This window comes from Dromaius novaehollandiae, chromosome 1, assembly GCF_036370855.1.
Source record: "Dromaius novaehollandiae isolate bDroNov1 chromosome 1, bDroNov1.hap1, whole genome shotgun sequence".
In the NCBI taxonomy this organism is placed as follows: Eukaryota; Metazoa; Chordata; class Aves; order Casuariiformes; family Dromaiidae; genus Dromaius; species Dromaius novaehollandiae.
This window is the reverse complement of record NC_088098.1, coordinates 147,068,699-147,082,380: the sequence shown is the minus strand read 5'-3', so window position 1 is coordinate 147,082,380 and position 13,682 is coordinate 147,068,699. Positions and strand designations below refer to the sequence as shown.

The following is a 13,682-nucleotide window of genomic DNA, read 5'->3' as shown; positions in this document are numbered from 1 at the left end:
TACAAGCACTGCAAACAGATTCTGTTTGTAATAAAAATGATTATGTAATCACTTTAGTATTACAACTCAACTAATTTCTCCATCTGAATCTTTAAAGCAAAATATGCCACACCTCAGTTATAATTTTCTGCATGAGGTAACTTAGAGATTTGGTTTGTGAAGTATTTAGAAAGTAGCTGTTTATGATAGGAAATATAGGTTAAGCCTCACCTCTCCTAACTGTAACCAGCTGAAGACTACTCAAGTCATCTAGGCTCTCTCCATAGCCATTCAGGAAAGATGAATACCTCCCAAAAGATGAATCCTTCTACCTTGAAAAGTAGCGGTCTAAGATATCTGTGACGAATCAGTGCCTCTCTCCTTCTACTGATTCTAGGGGGAGCCTTGATGAAGTGTTTAGGCTAGATATCTAGGGAACAACTCACTTATCTAAACATGAGTATCAGGTGCCATTTTAGATGCCTTGGATCTGTAAGACATCTGCCTGGGGCTAGCAGGTATGGCACAGGACCCATGGCAGATCCACACACTTCTGGAGAGTCAGCTGGAGAGTCAGCTGGAGAATCCCAGTCCAGCTGGGATACCTTGGGGTATCTATAATATCTGAGAAACACTATTTGTGTGATTATAAAGGTGTCTTCTTTATCCTCAGATAAATACTTCTCTAAACTCCATCAGCCTTATTGACTAGGATAAGATTCAGTTGTTTAAAATTTAGCACCTAGAGTCACGTCTAACATATCTGCACAGAGCACACAGATACAGCACAGGATTTATGAAAGATATGCACCAATTTGGACTGGAAATTGTAGGGCAAGTATGATGCCAAGAGAACCAAAAATGACACTAGGCACCTTTACCTAAGCAACCAACACCTGTCGTCGATCTCCATTGACTGTAACTGCAGAGTTTAGGAATCTAGCTCACATTTAGACAGCTGACTGTACGTATCTCAGTTTAGATGCATAAGCCCATTTTTGAGACACTTAATGTAAGACAAGGTGAACATCATCAACAGAAATATGGGTAATTCACCTAAAAACAATTATTTATGCATCACTATCTAAGCAATGTATATAGTATTTGTCCTCAGTAACAACTTCAGTTGACCTTACAGCAGCAACTAAACAGAGTTTGTTAAAAAGATGTCAAAATTGCTTTGAAAATCAGCAGGGACCCAATGAAGCCCATATGCCTACCTCCAGTTTTATAATGAAGCACATGTAAAAATAAAAAATCACAGTGTTAGCACAGAACAGATTAAATCTTTTTCAGAAACAACAACTCGTAAGTTTTATGGTCTGACTTTATGTCAAATTAATTTTCTGAGTACAGTATTCTCAAAAACAGCAGGATGACTATATAGCCAATGATGCCTCCTGGGTTTTGTTGGTTTAATTTTATCGAAATTAGAGCCTTTGAAAAACCCTGGATCAACAGCTCTCAAGTCCCCTCTGTACATGAAGAGAATACAGACAGTAGTTTAGGGAGCAGTAGCACCAGATTTCTTTCTTACAGAAGATCATATTACCCTCTGCAAAACATTATCTCTAAGGAGAAAAGTTCATTTTTGCCCTGATCCCTTGTTTTCCTTATTAGTTTTACCTCCCATAAACTATAAACCACCTCCTAAAATGGTGAGAAAATGAAAGCACAGCACCTTAGTCTTCCAGCTACAATAAGGACTTTGAAAAGACAGTTGTTTGGGGAATCAATGTATTGATTCTTTAACTTCTGAAGGATAAAAAGCTATGGAAGTATTTCGGTGTTTGAAAATTACATGCCTGGAACTAATATATTTGATTCATAGACTAAATGTTGAGTAAGAATCATAGTATACAATTTCACAAATTGTGGATACTATCAGATCAGAAAGAGGCTGATAGGCTTTTTCAATTCACCTAATCTAAGCAAAACATACCTCCGAAACACAGAAGTTACAGAACACAGTCAACCAAATTCATGTGAAATGATAAACTGTAAAGATGAACTTCTATAATCTGACAACAGTAATCTTCTATATTCCTTTTCTAGAAGAATTTATGTTATTTTTTCAGTATGATGTCTGATATTATTAGCCAGCATTTTGTCTGGAGACATACATTAGTGTATATTTTACATGCATTTACAGCAGTTTTAAAAACAATTATTGGAAGTATGCTCAAAAATAGGTAGGTGGTTAAATACCCAACTGCAAGCAAAAATTTGTAAAATGGGCATATAATAATGGGAAGGCATGCACAAGGATAGGAGGGCAAGAAAGCACATATAGACATATATACATATATGTGTGTATATATACATATATAATATATATATACACGCAAACATACATATATGTGCAGGTCATCAACCACCTGCAAGCCCTTCCTTGAAAAGTGCACTTCTTACATTCAGCTTTATTAATCCATTGTTGTTACCATATATACCATTCAAAGTACAAATATGAAAGAATATTAATTATTTCATAATTATTATATACTTTCAGTATTATGCAAACAGTATAGCAGAGTAACAAACTGTTTCAATAATGTTACTCAATAGTTTCAAAATGTTATGAGATCAAATAGAAACTGCTGATTATTTAAAACTTTTTAGTAAGATGATTTGATGCTGTGCAGTCCTAATAGTTGCATCAGTCCTCCTGATCCAGCTTAGCATTTTGGCATCAATAGTAAAAAAAGTTAACTTTTTCATGTAATCTGCAAGAGATGCATTTTAACATTCAATAAGTCTATTCCAAAAAAATAGCTACAGGTTGTACATATGCCAAAGGATTTTTAATACTGTTCAACAGAAACACTAAAAATACACAAAGAAATTCAAAAAAATCCTGGAAAGTTACATGAATTAATAGCTAGTAACTGGAAAGAGATATTACATATGCGCCTACAGTTTGATTAAGATTAGAAAAGAATATGATACAAACAATAATTCTTGTTAAAAAGAATTGTCATCATATCATTGAAAACTACATTACAAGCTGCCCACAAGGCAGAATAATAAAACTTATTGTAATATTTTTATTTATATTCATAAAATTGAAGAATGCTAATCCTCTCATTATTTTATTTTTAATATAGAGAAGAATTTTAACAAGCTAATTTATAAAAGGTTACATCAATGTCTAGATTTAAATCTAAGGAATTAATGCCCATACTTTCACATTTTACAAACAGAAATTCTTGTAATACTTTTCAATAGTTAATGAGCCTAAAGGTCAAAGCTAACAGTATCTGCCTGGAATTAAATGAAAGAATATGTCAAAGATTAAAGTTTAGTTGGTAACCAGCATGAATGATATGATATGGCTCAGGTCTTTGAACTAATTGTGAGTTTCTTTATCTACAGTACTGTCTCCCTGAATGTATACTTCAGTAATCTTGAAATGCTTTCTTCTCATCCTTATCCAATGTTCCTTGATATTTCCTCAAGAATCTATTAAACTAAGTGAAAGAAAACAACCTTGGCAGTATTTGAATATAGTTGTGTTTAGTGAAAGACTTCTTTCAAGGGGAGGAAAGACAAGATCTACTGAAAGTCTACTTGTAGCAAGTTCTTCACCAACCAGCAGCACTTTCTCCTCATTTTCTGTCTGAAGCAAAATAACACTGTTTTTGTAACAACAGGATTGTGGCAATTCCCTTCAGAAACACATATTTGTTTCTGTTGTAAGAACTGCACTGATTATTTTTCAGATTTTGCATTGCCCTATGAAAATGACCACTTCTTTAGAGCTCTGCTAACTGATGGGAAACAGCCGGTACTAACATGTGGCCAAGCTAGAAAATAGCAATAATTGTTACCCCTGTTCAGGAAGAATGGAGGGCACCTTTTGTCTTGAGGAGGTCCTGCTGCATATGAGATCTAATTACCCAGTCTAGTAACATAACACCGACCAGTGTAATTACTTACTTTCTCCTATGCCCCTGCTATGTCGGTTGGCAAAGTTATTATTTAGATCTAAGAGGCCTTCCCAAAGCTAAAAAAAAATACACCATACACTCTCTCATTTCCTTTCCCAGTCTTGATCTCTCTGTTTCCCTCCGATATTTATGGCCTATGTGGCACTTTACATATAGAAAGTGTTATATAAATATTACTTCAATCTGTAATGCAGTGCTTCCCTGAAGTATGGAGTATAGCCAAAGCTAGGGAGGTGACTGTGGAGATAGTGAAGTCAGACTTCTGAATTACTCTCCAAAACCTCAGCTTTCATTTTATTGAGAAGCAATCCTGCAGATACAAAAAAGACTGATCAGTGGAATACAAGATGTCTCTGCAGCTGCCTGAATTTGCAGGAAGCCTAAAATGAGCTCTCTTAAGTATTAACTTCTCTTCTAAATGACTAAAAAGGCAGATGTCAGTGATACTTCAATTGCAAACAGGTAACTATACCTCCGTTAAAAACATTTTTAAACGACTGTAAGTATAACAAGAAGTTTGCACCTCATAATTTTGGGTAGAGCAGGTGGAGGAAGGGTCAAGATTAATGAAAATGTGCAGATCACATATAAAGCCACACTATTCAAGCTTATAAAACTGCAGCAGTGCATTGGAGGAGGGCTAGATCTGGTGTTAGTGTCATTTTTACTAACGGAGGGCTCAGCTTTCAAATGTGCAGAAATTTTTTTTAACACCATAAATGTAACTAACAATTTGCAGAGTAGCTTGGTCTTTTTACCTTAGGCTTGCAGAGGAAGAATCTGAGATCCAGGGGAAATGAGTAATTTGGTCAAAAACCTATGGAAAATCCACCTCAGATTCAGGATTAGGACAAGAAATAATAATTCTTGCTCACAGCCCCAAGTATTAAACTATGCTGACTCGAGGACCGAACTGTAGAAATGCACTAAACACATGCCCTTCTCTTAGCGAATCTGACAGCCTCGAAATAATCACTTTGAGAAGCAAAAATATAATTCCTCTGCATATATACATAACCACGCCGGCTCCAGACACTCACGAATAATGCCTATACTTGCGTATGTCAGAGCTGATCCCCCAGCAAGCCGATTTCTCCCCTCCCGCAGCAGAAGAGCGGCGGCTGCTGCCAGCCTCAACGGCCGAGCCCGTGCCATGAGCCCATGCCATGTCCCCGCTCCGGCCCCGCGGGCGGCGCCCGCCACGGCCACGGCCACGGCCACGGCTACGGCCGCGAGGTGAGGCGCGGCCGGGCCGCCCGCAGGTGCTTCTCGCTCGGCGGCGCCGGGGAGCCGGGGCTGCCCGCCCGCCAGGCGAGGCGACCCCCGCCTGGCTGGGAGGCGGCCGCCGGCGGCAGGAGCGAGAAAGGAACAGGAGAGAAAAAGAAAAAAGGGGGGAAAAAAAGGAAAAGAAAGAAAAAAGCAAATAAAGAAGAAAAAAAAAAAGGAAAGCGCGTCTCCCGGGAAATAAAGTTTGCAGCCAGACGGGGCTGCGCTTAGTATTCAGCTCAGCTCTACCTCCTCCCGCACAAGCAGGCAGAAATCGGCGTGGCGGGAGGCCCGGGCGGCGCAGCGGGCGGCGCAGCGGGCGCCCCCGCCGTGCCCCGCCGCGCGGGCAGCCCCTGGCCGCCGCCGCCCGCCGCCCCCCGAAGGGGCCCCGCCGCCGCCGCTTACCATGTTGACTTCGGACACCATGTCGATGCTGGCGATGTCGATGTTCATCCCCACGCACACGGGCGGACCTGGAGCGGGTGGGAGCGGAGGAAGGAAGAAGAGACCGTTACCCGTTAGCGACCGTTACCCAGCGGCGCGGGGAAAACCGCAACGGCAGCGGCGAAGGCAGCAGCCTCCGCGACCCCGGCCCGCGCAGGCAGAAAGGGGGCAGCGGCGCTCGGCGCGGCTGGGGCAACTCACCTCCGAAATCTGGGCGGAGGCGGATGTCGTAGCCCTTCAGCAATTTATCCACAGTTTCTTTCACGAAGGACATGTTGCCGGGATCGTTCACGCTGTGGGGGCGAGAGAGACGCGGAGGGGTGGGGGTGGGGGGGCGGGGAGGCAGGGGGCGACGGAGGGGACCGGGGCAGAGAGGGGAGGGCAGGGCAGAGCCCGTCAGCTCGTCTCCGCGGCCAGGCGCAGCCCGCGTCGCCCTGCCGCCGCCGCCGGGGCACTTGGGCTCCTACCTCTGGGCGCAGCAGACCACAGCCACCAGGACGGGAGCGGAGAAGAGCCCGAAGATCCTGCCTCCCCCAAAGCCCCACATCCCTCCGCTCCGGGCTCCCTCCCCGCAGCAGCAGCAGCCGCCCGCCGCCGCGATCCGGCTGCCCCGGCTGCCGCTGAGGAAGAGGCGGAGGCGACAGTCCCCGGTTCCCCCCCTCCCCTCCCCGCCCTCCCCCCTCCCCAAAATCCCCCACCCCCCTACCCCAGCACCGCGGCCGCGGGCCCCGGGAGCCGCCGCCCGCGCACCGCCCCGCTGCCGGACGCCGCCGAGCCCCGGAGGAAGCCGCCCTCCGCCGGAGCCCGGCCGCCTGCCTCCCCTCCGCCCGCCGTGCCCACGCGCCCGCCCCGCCGCCTTCCCGCCAGCCGGGGAGGGAGCGCATGGTGGGAGGGGAGGGCGCCGCCGTCCCTCCCGGCGGCCGCCGGAGTCGCAGGGGCGGGCGGCCGCCGGCTGCGGGCAGCGCTGGGCCGCGGGCTGCCGGCGCCCGGCGGCGGCGGCGGCGCCTCAGCGGGCGCTGCCTCAGGGGCAGCCGGTACCTCCTCGCAGCCCCCGCCGCCTCCTTCCCGCCTCGGGGCTGGGAGGCCCCCGGGGCTGAGGGGCCGGAGCAGCCCGCGGGCCCCGTCCGCCGCCCCCGGGAGCAGGGCCCCGGAGGGGGTTGCCCGCCACCCGGCCGGACTGAGGGGGCCCGAGCCTGACCGCAGGCCGCCCTCACCGCCCCTCTGGCTCCCTGGGGCAGCCGGCCAAGCTGGGGGGCTGCACCCCACCTTCCCCTTAGTGCGTCCCCAGGGAGCAGGGCAGCCAGCGGGGAGGGATGCGGTCACGGTGCCAAGGGGAGCCGGGGCTGGGAGGTGGGCGCTGGGTACAGCGCGCCGGGCTGGAGGGCATCGCCCGCGGTGGCTGGGGGTGCAGGTACTGGGCCCGAGGCTTCCTTCAGCGACGCCTTGTAGGGTCCCATCAGCATGGACCTCGATCATGGAGCTTCCACTCCAGCGCCCGCTGAAAGCAAAAATCTCCGCTGGCCTCAAAGCGTGCATAGCCTTACGTGTAACTCAGGGTGGTAATGAAGGGAAATTGAGCTGGTGCCAAACATACACAGTGTGAGAACTGCGGATTCTCGGCTGTGTTACCTGTGAGTTTTCGGGTAGTCTTAACTTTGCATAAAATATGCGTCAGGCTGGAGACAGCACGGTTGCTGTTATTATTAACCTCCTTCCAGGTTAATTAGTCCTTTCCGCAGGACTAATTGGCATGGAAGCAGAGGCATGCTGACTTGGCTATATTGCCTTTGGTTCCAGAGCCAGCTCCTTGTCAGTGCTGGTTCAGAGACCTCTTCACTGTGCTCTGCTGACAATATAAACATGCCCTCAGCCGGTTCCTAATTCTGGTTACATTGCAATTGCTGGTCACTGGTCCATGCCAGAGCACAGATTTTCACTAATCAAGGGGAAAAAAGCAAGGTCCTTTTCTTGCACTTCTTCTCTTACCACCTGTTTTTTCCCCTTCCCATAGGAAAACTGCTAGGAAAAGGGCAGACACTTGAGGAATGCTTTGGTTTTGTGTCAGGGTGAGAAAGCATGGATGGCTTTTTGTGTCTCCTCAGCAAATTCCTGAAAAGAAAGACTAGCGTAATCCACCCTGACCTTGTTGCCATTGCAGTTAATAATAAAACTCCAATAAAAGCGGAAACAGGCCCAATTTTCAATACAATGTGAAAAACCCATAGGTCATGAGGAAAATCATGGAGAAACTCAGCGTTACCAAATTTTGTGATTTCATTATAGGTCTTCCAATATTTCATTTGTTTAATAGTGCCATAATTACTGTGATTATGAAGTAGGTGAAAATCTTAGCTTTCATTTAAAAACTAATAAGGCACAAGATGAAAGCTTGAGAACTGTGTCATCAAGCATAAATGACTCAAGGGCTCAAAAATGAAAAGACAAATAATAAGAAAAAAGTAAATAGAAGTGATCTGAGGGACCTGGATCCTGATTTTTTTTTTAATACTGTGGATGGGCAGTACTGAACATTAATTATTTAAAATACTTCAGAGAAAGTGAAGCTAGGGAAGGATACCAACTCATTCCTCTCCCCCTAAGTGTTGAAAGAAAGTATTAATACTAAAGAATATAATTCTTATGAAGAATTAAATATATAAAAACACATTTAAACACTAATAACTTGAATAGGTGGTCTATAACAGAAATAAAATATTTTAGAGAACACTACTTCTGATTAATGTGCTATTCTAGTACTTTGGAAACACACCTGAGGTATGAATGAATCAACAGTGCTGAGGGGTCTATCATATTTTATCACTTCATTTTAGGTATTTGTCTGAGCTTTCAGAGAAACCATTTCCATTTATCTGTGGGTAGTTTAAAGATAATCCAGGTTGGAGCTGATGGGATAAGGAAGCAGTTAGGGGTTATGGAGCATTTGTTCTTTGGGACTTTGAATTCAATTAGGCTTAGTAGTAACTGAAAGACATTAAGAAATGAAAAATGTTCATTGAATTTCATGAAAGGTAAAAATCATCTTGCTATCTCAGTGATGTGGCATTTACAGTGAAAATGGCACTTTGGGTTTTGTTCACAGAAAAGACTTTGAACACAGCTTCTGTGGCACAAGTCTTGAGCTAAGATTCAAAAATTCTCTGCACGGTGCAGAGTATTTAAGGAAATGACAGATGCAAAGACACTGAATAAGGAGCTGCTTAATGTGGCCAGTAGGAAAAAACAGGTCGCAGAAACAGAATCCTTGCCCTGTCCCCAAATTCACCACCCTTAATCTTCTCCTGGAATTAGGCCCCTAAAATTTTCCTTTCAAAAAGCAAACAGGTTATTTCAAAACATGTCAGGAGGGAGTCTGGGCTTTTTATTTACTGAAACAGAGCACCCAGTTACAACATGGAGGTTCTAGATCCAAGGAAATCCAAGGACATATCTCCTGAGATCAGCCCAGACTATGGGATCTAAGGTTTTCATCTCTGTAGTTTGAAATATTCCATTTTTCAGTGAAGAGTTAAATATTGCTGGGTGAGAGAAAGAAAGAGTTCACATGACTGTGTGGCCCAATAGTTATGCCCTTATCTATGAAGTACTGTTAGTTCATAGACAGTCAAGTAATTCAGGAATTAATTGCTGGATAAAATAAATAAACGTTCAGTGGCCTAAGGAATGGAACCTAGTTCTCTGCTTCCCTAAAATGCCTTAATCATTAGTCATTCTCACTCTTACTTTTTTTTTTAAATATAGCCTTTCTGTCCCAGTTAAAATTATTCCTGTAAAAGGTGTGACTTTTAATGTCACAGTTCAGAGACTAAAATTCATTATAGCATATAATATACTATATCATATACAGTATTACAGTATACAAAATTCACAAAGTACTTTGATGAGTGTTCCAGCCTCTGGGCCACTAGACAATTAAGATCTATGCTCCCAATCAAATTTTGATCAAGAAGGTAAAGGCAGAGAGAGTGATATTCTTTTCTTTCTTCGGATTGCCAATATCGATAAGGCCACTGCAGATATGGATAAGTCAAATCTGGGAAGGCAAGCATTGCATGTGAAGGGAGCAAAAGGACTGTCCCTGGGCTGATGCCTATACATGTGAGAGAATACACCTGCCAAGCTTACCCATGAAAGAAGTCTTTAGGGTAAGTGGCGTTAAAATGGATTCACTGCCCACGTCTGCCTTAACAAGTAGGGGCGCTAATCTGCAAAGCAGAGTAGCTGTTGCTGAGGACCTGACATCCACACCATACACATTTTGGTGTTTTCACTCAAGGCAAGTTCTAATCTGGTCCCAAGAACTGAATGCTCATTAACAGCTGGACCACATTCAGTGAGCTGTTGTAGTGCCTTTTCCTCCTTAGTTTCATATGAAAGCAATCCAGTTCAGATGCTCTGAGATGGCTCTATGTAAGCAGGAATGATCAATTGCTTCACTTCACAAGCACAGTTCCAGTCTGCACTAAAATGCTATGCAGATGCACCAGTCCTCTCAGAAAATGGACCTGGAACCAAACATGCTTTGCCCTTTTCAAAGGGTAGAAATTATTGAAAGCAATGGGAGTGGAAGGAGGAGCCACTTAACATTTTGGAGCAAATTCCAGTTTTTTTCATCATTGTCAGTACTAGTGGAGATACAGAAGAGGAGGCAATGTTGGGAAGGCCTAGAAAAGAAGGGAGGTCTACTTACAACTGAAACATTTGCAGTACGACCACTATCAATCCCTGAACTGTAGGAGAAAGTGGCTTGACAATCAGGGAAGAAATGTTTGATCACACTATGCAATATATCACTAAGCTCTTACACTGGAAAGTGGTGTTGAGGGCTTACCTGACAAAATGAACATAACCCAACTTACACACTGAGGTCAGAACCACTTATCAGAACATTTTCGTTTTGATTTTGCTCTCTGGCTTCTCTGTCATTTAGCTGATTTTGACAAAGATCCAGTCTTACCCTGGAGCAAACTGCAATCCCAGAGGGTTCAGAGATACAAAACAGAGATAGACAGAAACTAAGAAATTTTAGGAAGAATTGCTGCTAAAGCTGAAGTAGTATCTTCGAAGGAACACAGGACATTAATCTTGCTAGGCTGAGACTCATGCTGCTGCTTACCTATTCTGCCTTGCAGCAATTTTACTAGCCTGCTGGTTTAACCTGCTGAGAAGGTGTAATTAATAAAACTGTCTGGAAAAAAAAACCTACATGGAAATTCTCGATTCTCTTCTTCCAAAGCTGACTTCTTTTCTCTTTATTTTATTAAATCAAAAGTTCAGGTCCATTTTTGCCAAAACACTTTTCAACAGAAACTTAATATTTCTTGCAGAAAGCTCAACTTTCTTACTTTCCTTCCTACAGTATCTCAGTAGAAGCAGAGCTTTAGAGTGACAGCAGGATGCTAGGGAATAGATATGTGGTATCAGGGTTTAGGGAATACTCTCCACTTTGATGGTTTTGTATGCTGCAATCTGCCTGTTCAAATAATAAGCAATAATTGTTGGACATACTGTGTTAGGAAAACAGTATTATATTTATCTATTATGTATATTTTTCAGAAAGCATATGCTATATTTGCTGATGTTGAGTAATATTTTAGTTTATATTCATTGTCCCCATTTCTATCAGGCAGATTGAAAACAAAGTATTGCATGAATCCATTTGCTTTGGTTGCATAATTTGCTGATTTTCATTTAATTATACTGAAATATTTATGTTATGTCAAAAGTTCTGAAGTAGTAAAGCTTTTAATATTTTAGTGGGCCACATAAAGGGTAAGGTATTAATCAATATGAGTAATGGGGACAAAATCTGCCTGTAATGAGAGGCTTGACCCAAAATGTTTTGAACTATTGTTTAATTTTCAGCTGTTTTTGTTTTTCTTATTCAAGGAATTCAAGAAATGAGCATTTGCATTATCTAAATGAATTTAGAACAGTATTCCTGCAATATTCCATTTCTTACGAGGCAAAAAGCTCTGGATTATGCACATAATGAGTCAGACACATCAAAATAAAAATCCATTGACACTTTGGTAGAGGAAGAAATAATCACAGCTCTTTATAACTCACATTTTTTCATCATAAAGATTAATGATTTTTCACCGAAATAACATAAATACATTAGAGAAGCCTGTGGTGCCTTAGAAATACTATTCTTTAAGTCTCTGTCCTGATGAAAACACTGTCTGTGTTTAGAAAAACAAACAAGTGATTTATGATTTTTTTTACTGTAATCGCATTTGAGGAAGAGTTATTTTACATAGGACTTTCTTGCTAAGAGTTTCTACTTGAGAGGTTTCATCTAACTCCCTTTGTCAAGAGCACTATTATCTTCAACAAACAGTATGCGGCAGGTTTTTATTTCAGGTTAGATAAAAATAGAAGGATATAGCACACTTCTTTCTGTTTTCATATTTATTCAATAATTTTATGAATATCATTCATAATTATTGTTTATGCAATTTTTACTACAACAGCCAGCATTCCAAGTCAAAACCAAAGCCTTATGGTGCAGGACATTATACAGAGTAAAGAAGACAAGTGTAAGTTATTTAAATTGCTTATATTTAGTATTATGTAGATTTAAAGGATGAGTAAGTCAGAATTCTAACTAACTGGTGCATCTGTATAAGGACTAACTGAAACACTAAGAAATGTTACTTCCTGACATCTGCATCCAAATCTGCCTCTGAATATTAACACTGAAAAAATTGAAAGATAAAGAATAAACATTGGAAAAAAGTCATTTATATATGCAAATACTCCTACATAAAACAGGACAACCAATAAGAAGGAAATGCAGTGAAAAGATTTGGCATCAATCCTGATCTGCTAAGAAAGTGATAACACAGAGTAGCAAGGGAAAAAGCTATGAGTAGAATAAAGTGAAAGTCTAATGTATGTCTTACTCTTGTCCTTTAGATAGTTTTTTACTTATTCTGAGGGGTGGCTTTAGCAGACAATAGCACATGAAGAATGAGGAAATAGGAAATGCTTCACACTGTGGTATATAGAGGCAGTATCCACAGTCATGCACTGCCAAAATATGCCACTGCACTTGTGGAAATGCTGCTTAGTCTTATTAAACGCATCGCCCCTTCCCAAGGCTGTGCCAGCTAGCCCTTTTCTTTCATTCCTGAAATACTGACTTCAGAAAGAGCTCATAGCACAGGGCTCAGGATCACGGGCCATATTCCATCAGTGGAATAACATGTAAGCTAAGCTGACTGTGCAAGGGAATTTCTTTGTCATATTCACTATATATAAAGGGAAATCATTGTTAGGTAGATACAGAATTTTGTGTATGATGGTCTAAATATTTGTCATTTTGCTTTAAATATTATTTTGTAGGTCAGGACAAATTGTCAATATTTTAAAATATTTGTCGACAGTAATTTTTAATATTTCTAAAGGGTTAAAATTCCATTTACAGACAATAATCACATTTTAAAAGTAGTTTTTGTTACTCACCTTGTGTCATAAATTGCATACAATTTTTTGTTTTCTTCAACTGCATTCCTAGAAAGAGAGAGAGAGAGAATATGGTTTACATGCCCTGTGTCCATTGCCAAAACAAAATATAGTTTAGGACCTAGAATGTTTTCAGACCATTATTGTAGAATCTGGGGATGGGGGAAAAAAAATCTATAAATTGACTTGTTCAACTTCCAACATGGTAAGATTGTAATAATCTTTTGAAAATTGTCTAAGTAAGTGGGGTTTTAATTGTAAATCCATGACTATTGACAAGAAATGAAAAAGGAAAAATTGGTCACTTCTTTTGTGAAAGGCACAATAAAAATAATATGCTTTCTTGTTAAAGCTATGTGAATAACTTCCAGGAAAGGTTTATAGCTGATCCAGATGAACACTTTCCAATTCATTTATTTTACTATTTTTTGTAAGATGGACTAAAAAAAAAGTCGAAGTCAAATGAATCATTGTGTTCAATCTGAAATGAAACACTATCTCTGAGGTTTTGAATACTTTAATGTGTGGTTAAACACTGAGGTGCATTCAAAAAGGAAT

The 13,682-nt window shown here is 42.0% G+C and overlaps 1 protein-coding gene across 1 annotated transcript in view; it reads right to left on the bottom strand.

The window, feature by feature from the left end:
- GABRB3 (gamma-aminobutyric acid type A receptor subunit beta3) overlaps positions 1 to 6,284 on the bottom strand; it is a 110,726-nt gene extending 104,442 nt beyond the window's left edge. The window contains exons 1-3 of the mRNA XM_064501840.1: positions 6,104 to 6,284; positions 5,838 to 5,929; positions 5,598 to 5,665 (exon numbers count right to left, since the gene is read on the bottom strand). Coding sequence (XP_064357910.1) covers positions 5,598 to 5,665; positions 5,838 to 5,929; positions 6,104 to 6,183 — 240 coding nt within the window. The 5' untranslated portion in view covers positions 6,184 to 6,284. The remainder of the gene's footprint in view (positions 1 to 5,597; positions 5,666 to 5,837; positions 5,930 to 6,103) is intronic.
- Positions 6,285 to 13,682: the final 7,398 nt, after the last annotated feature.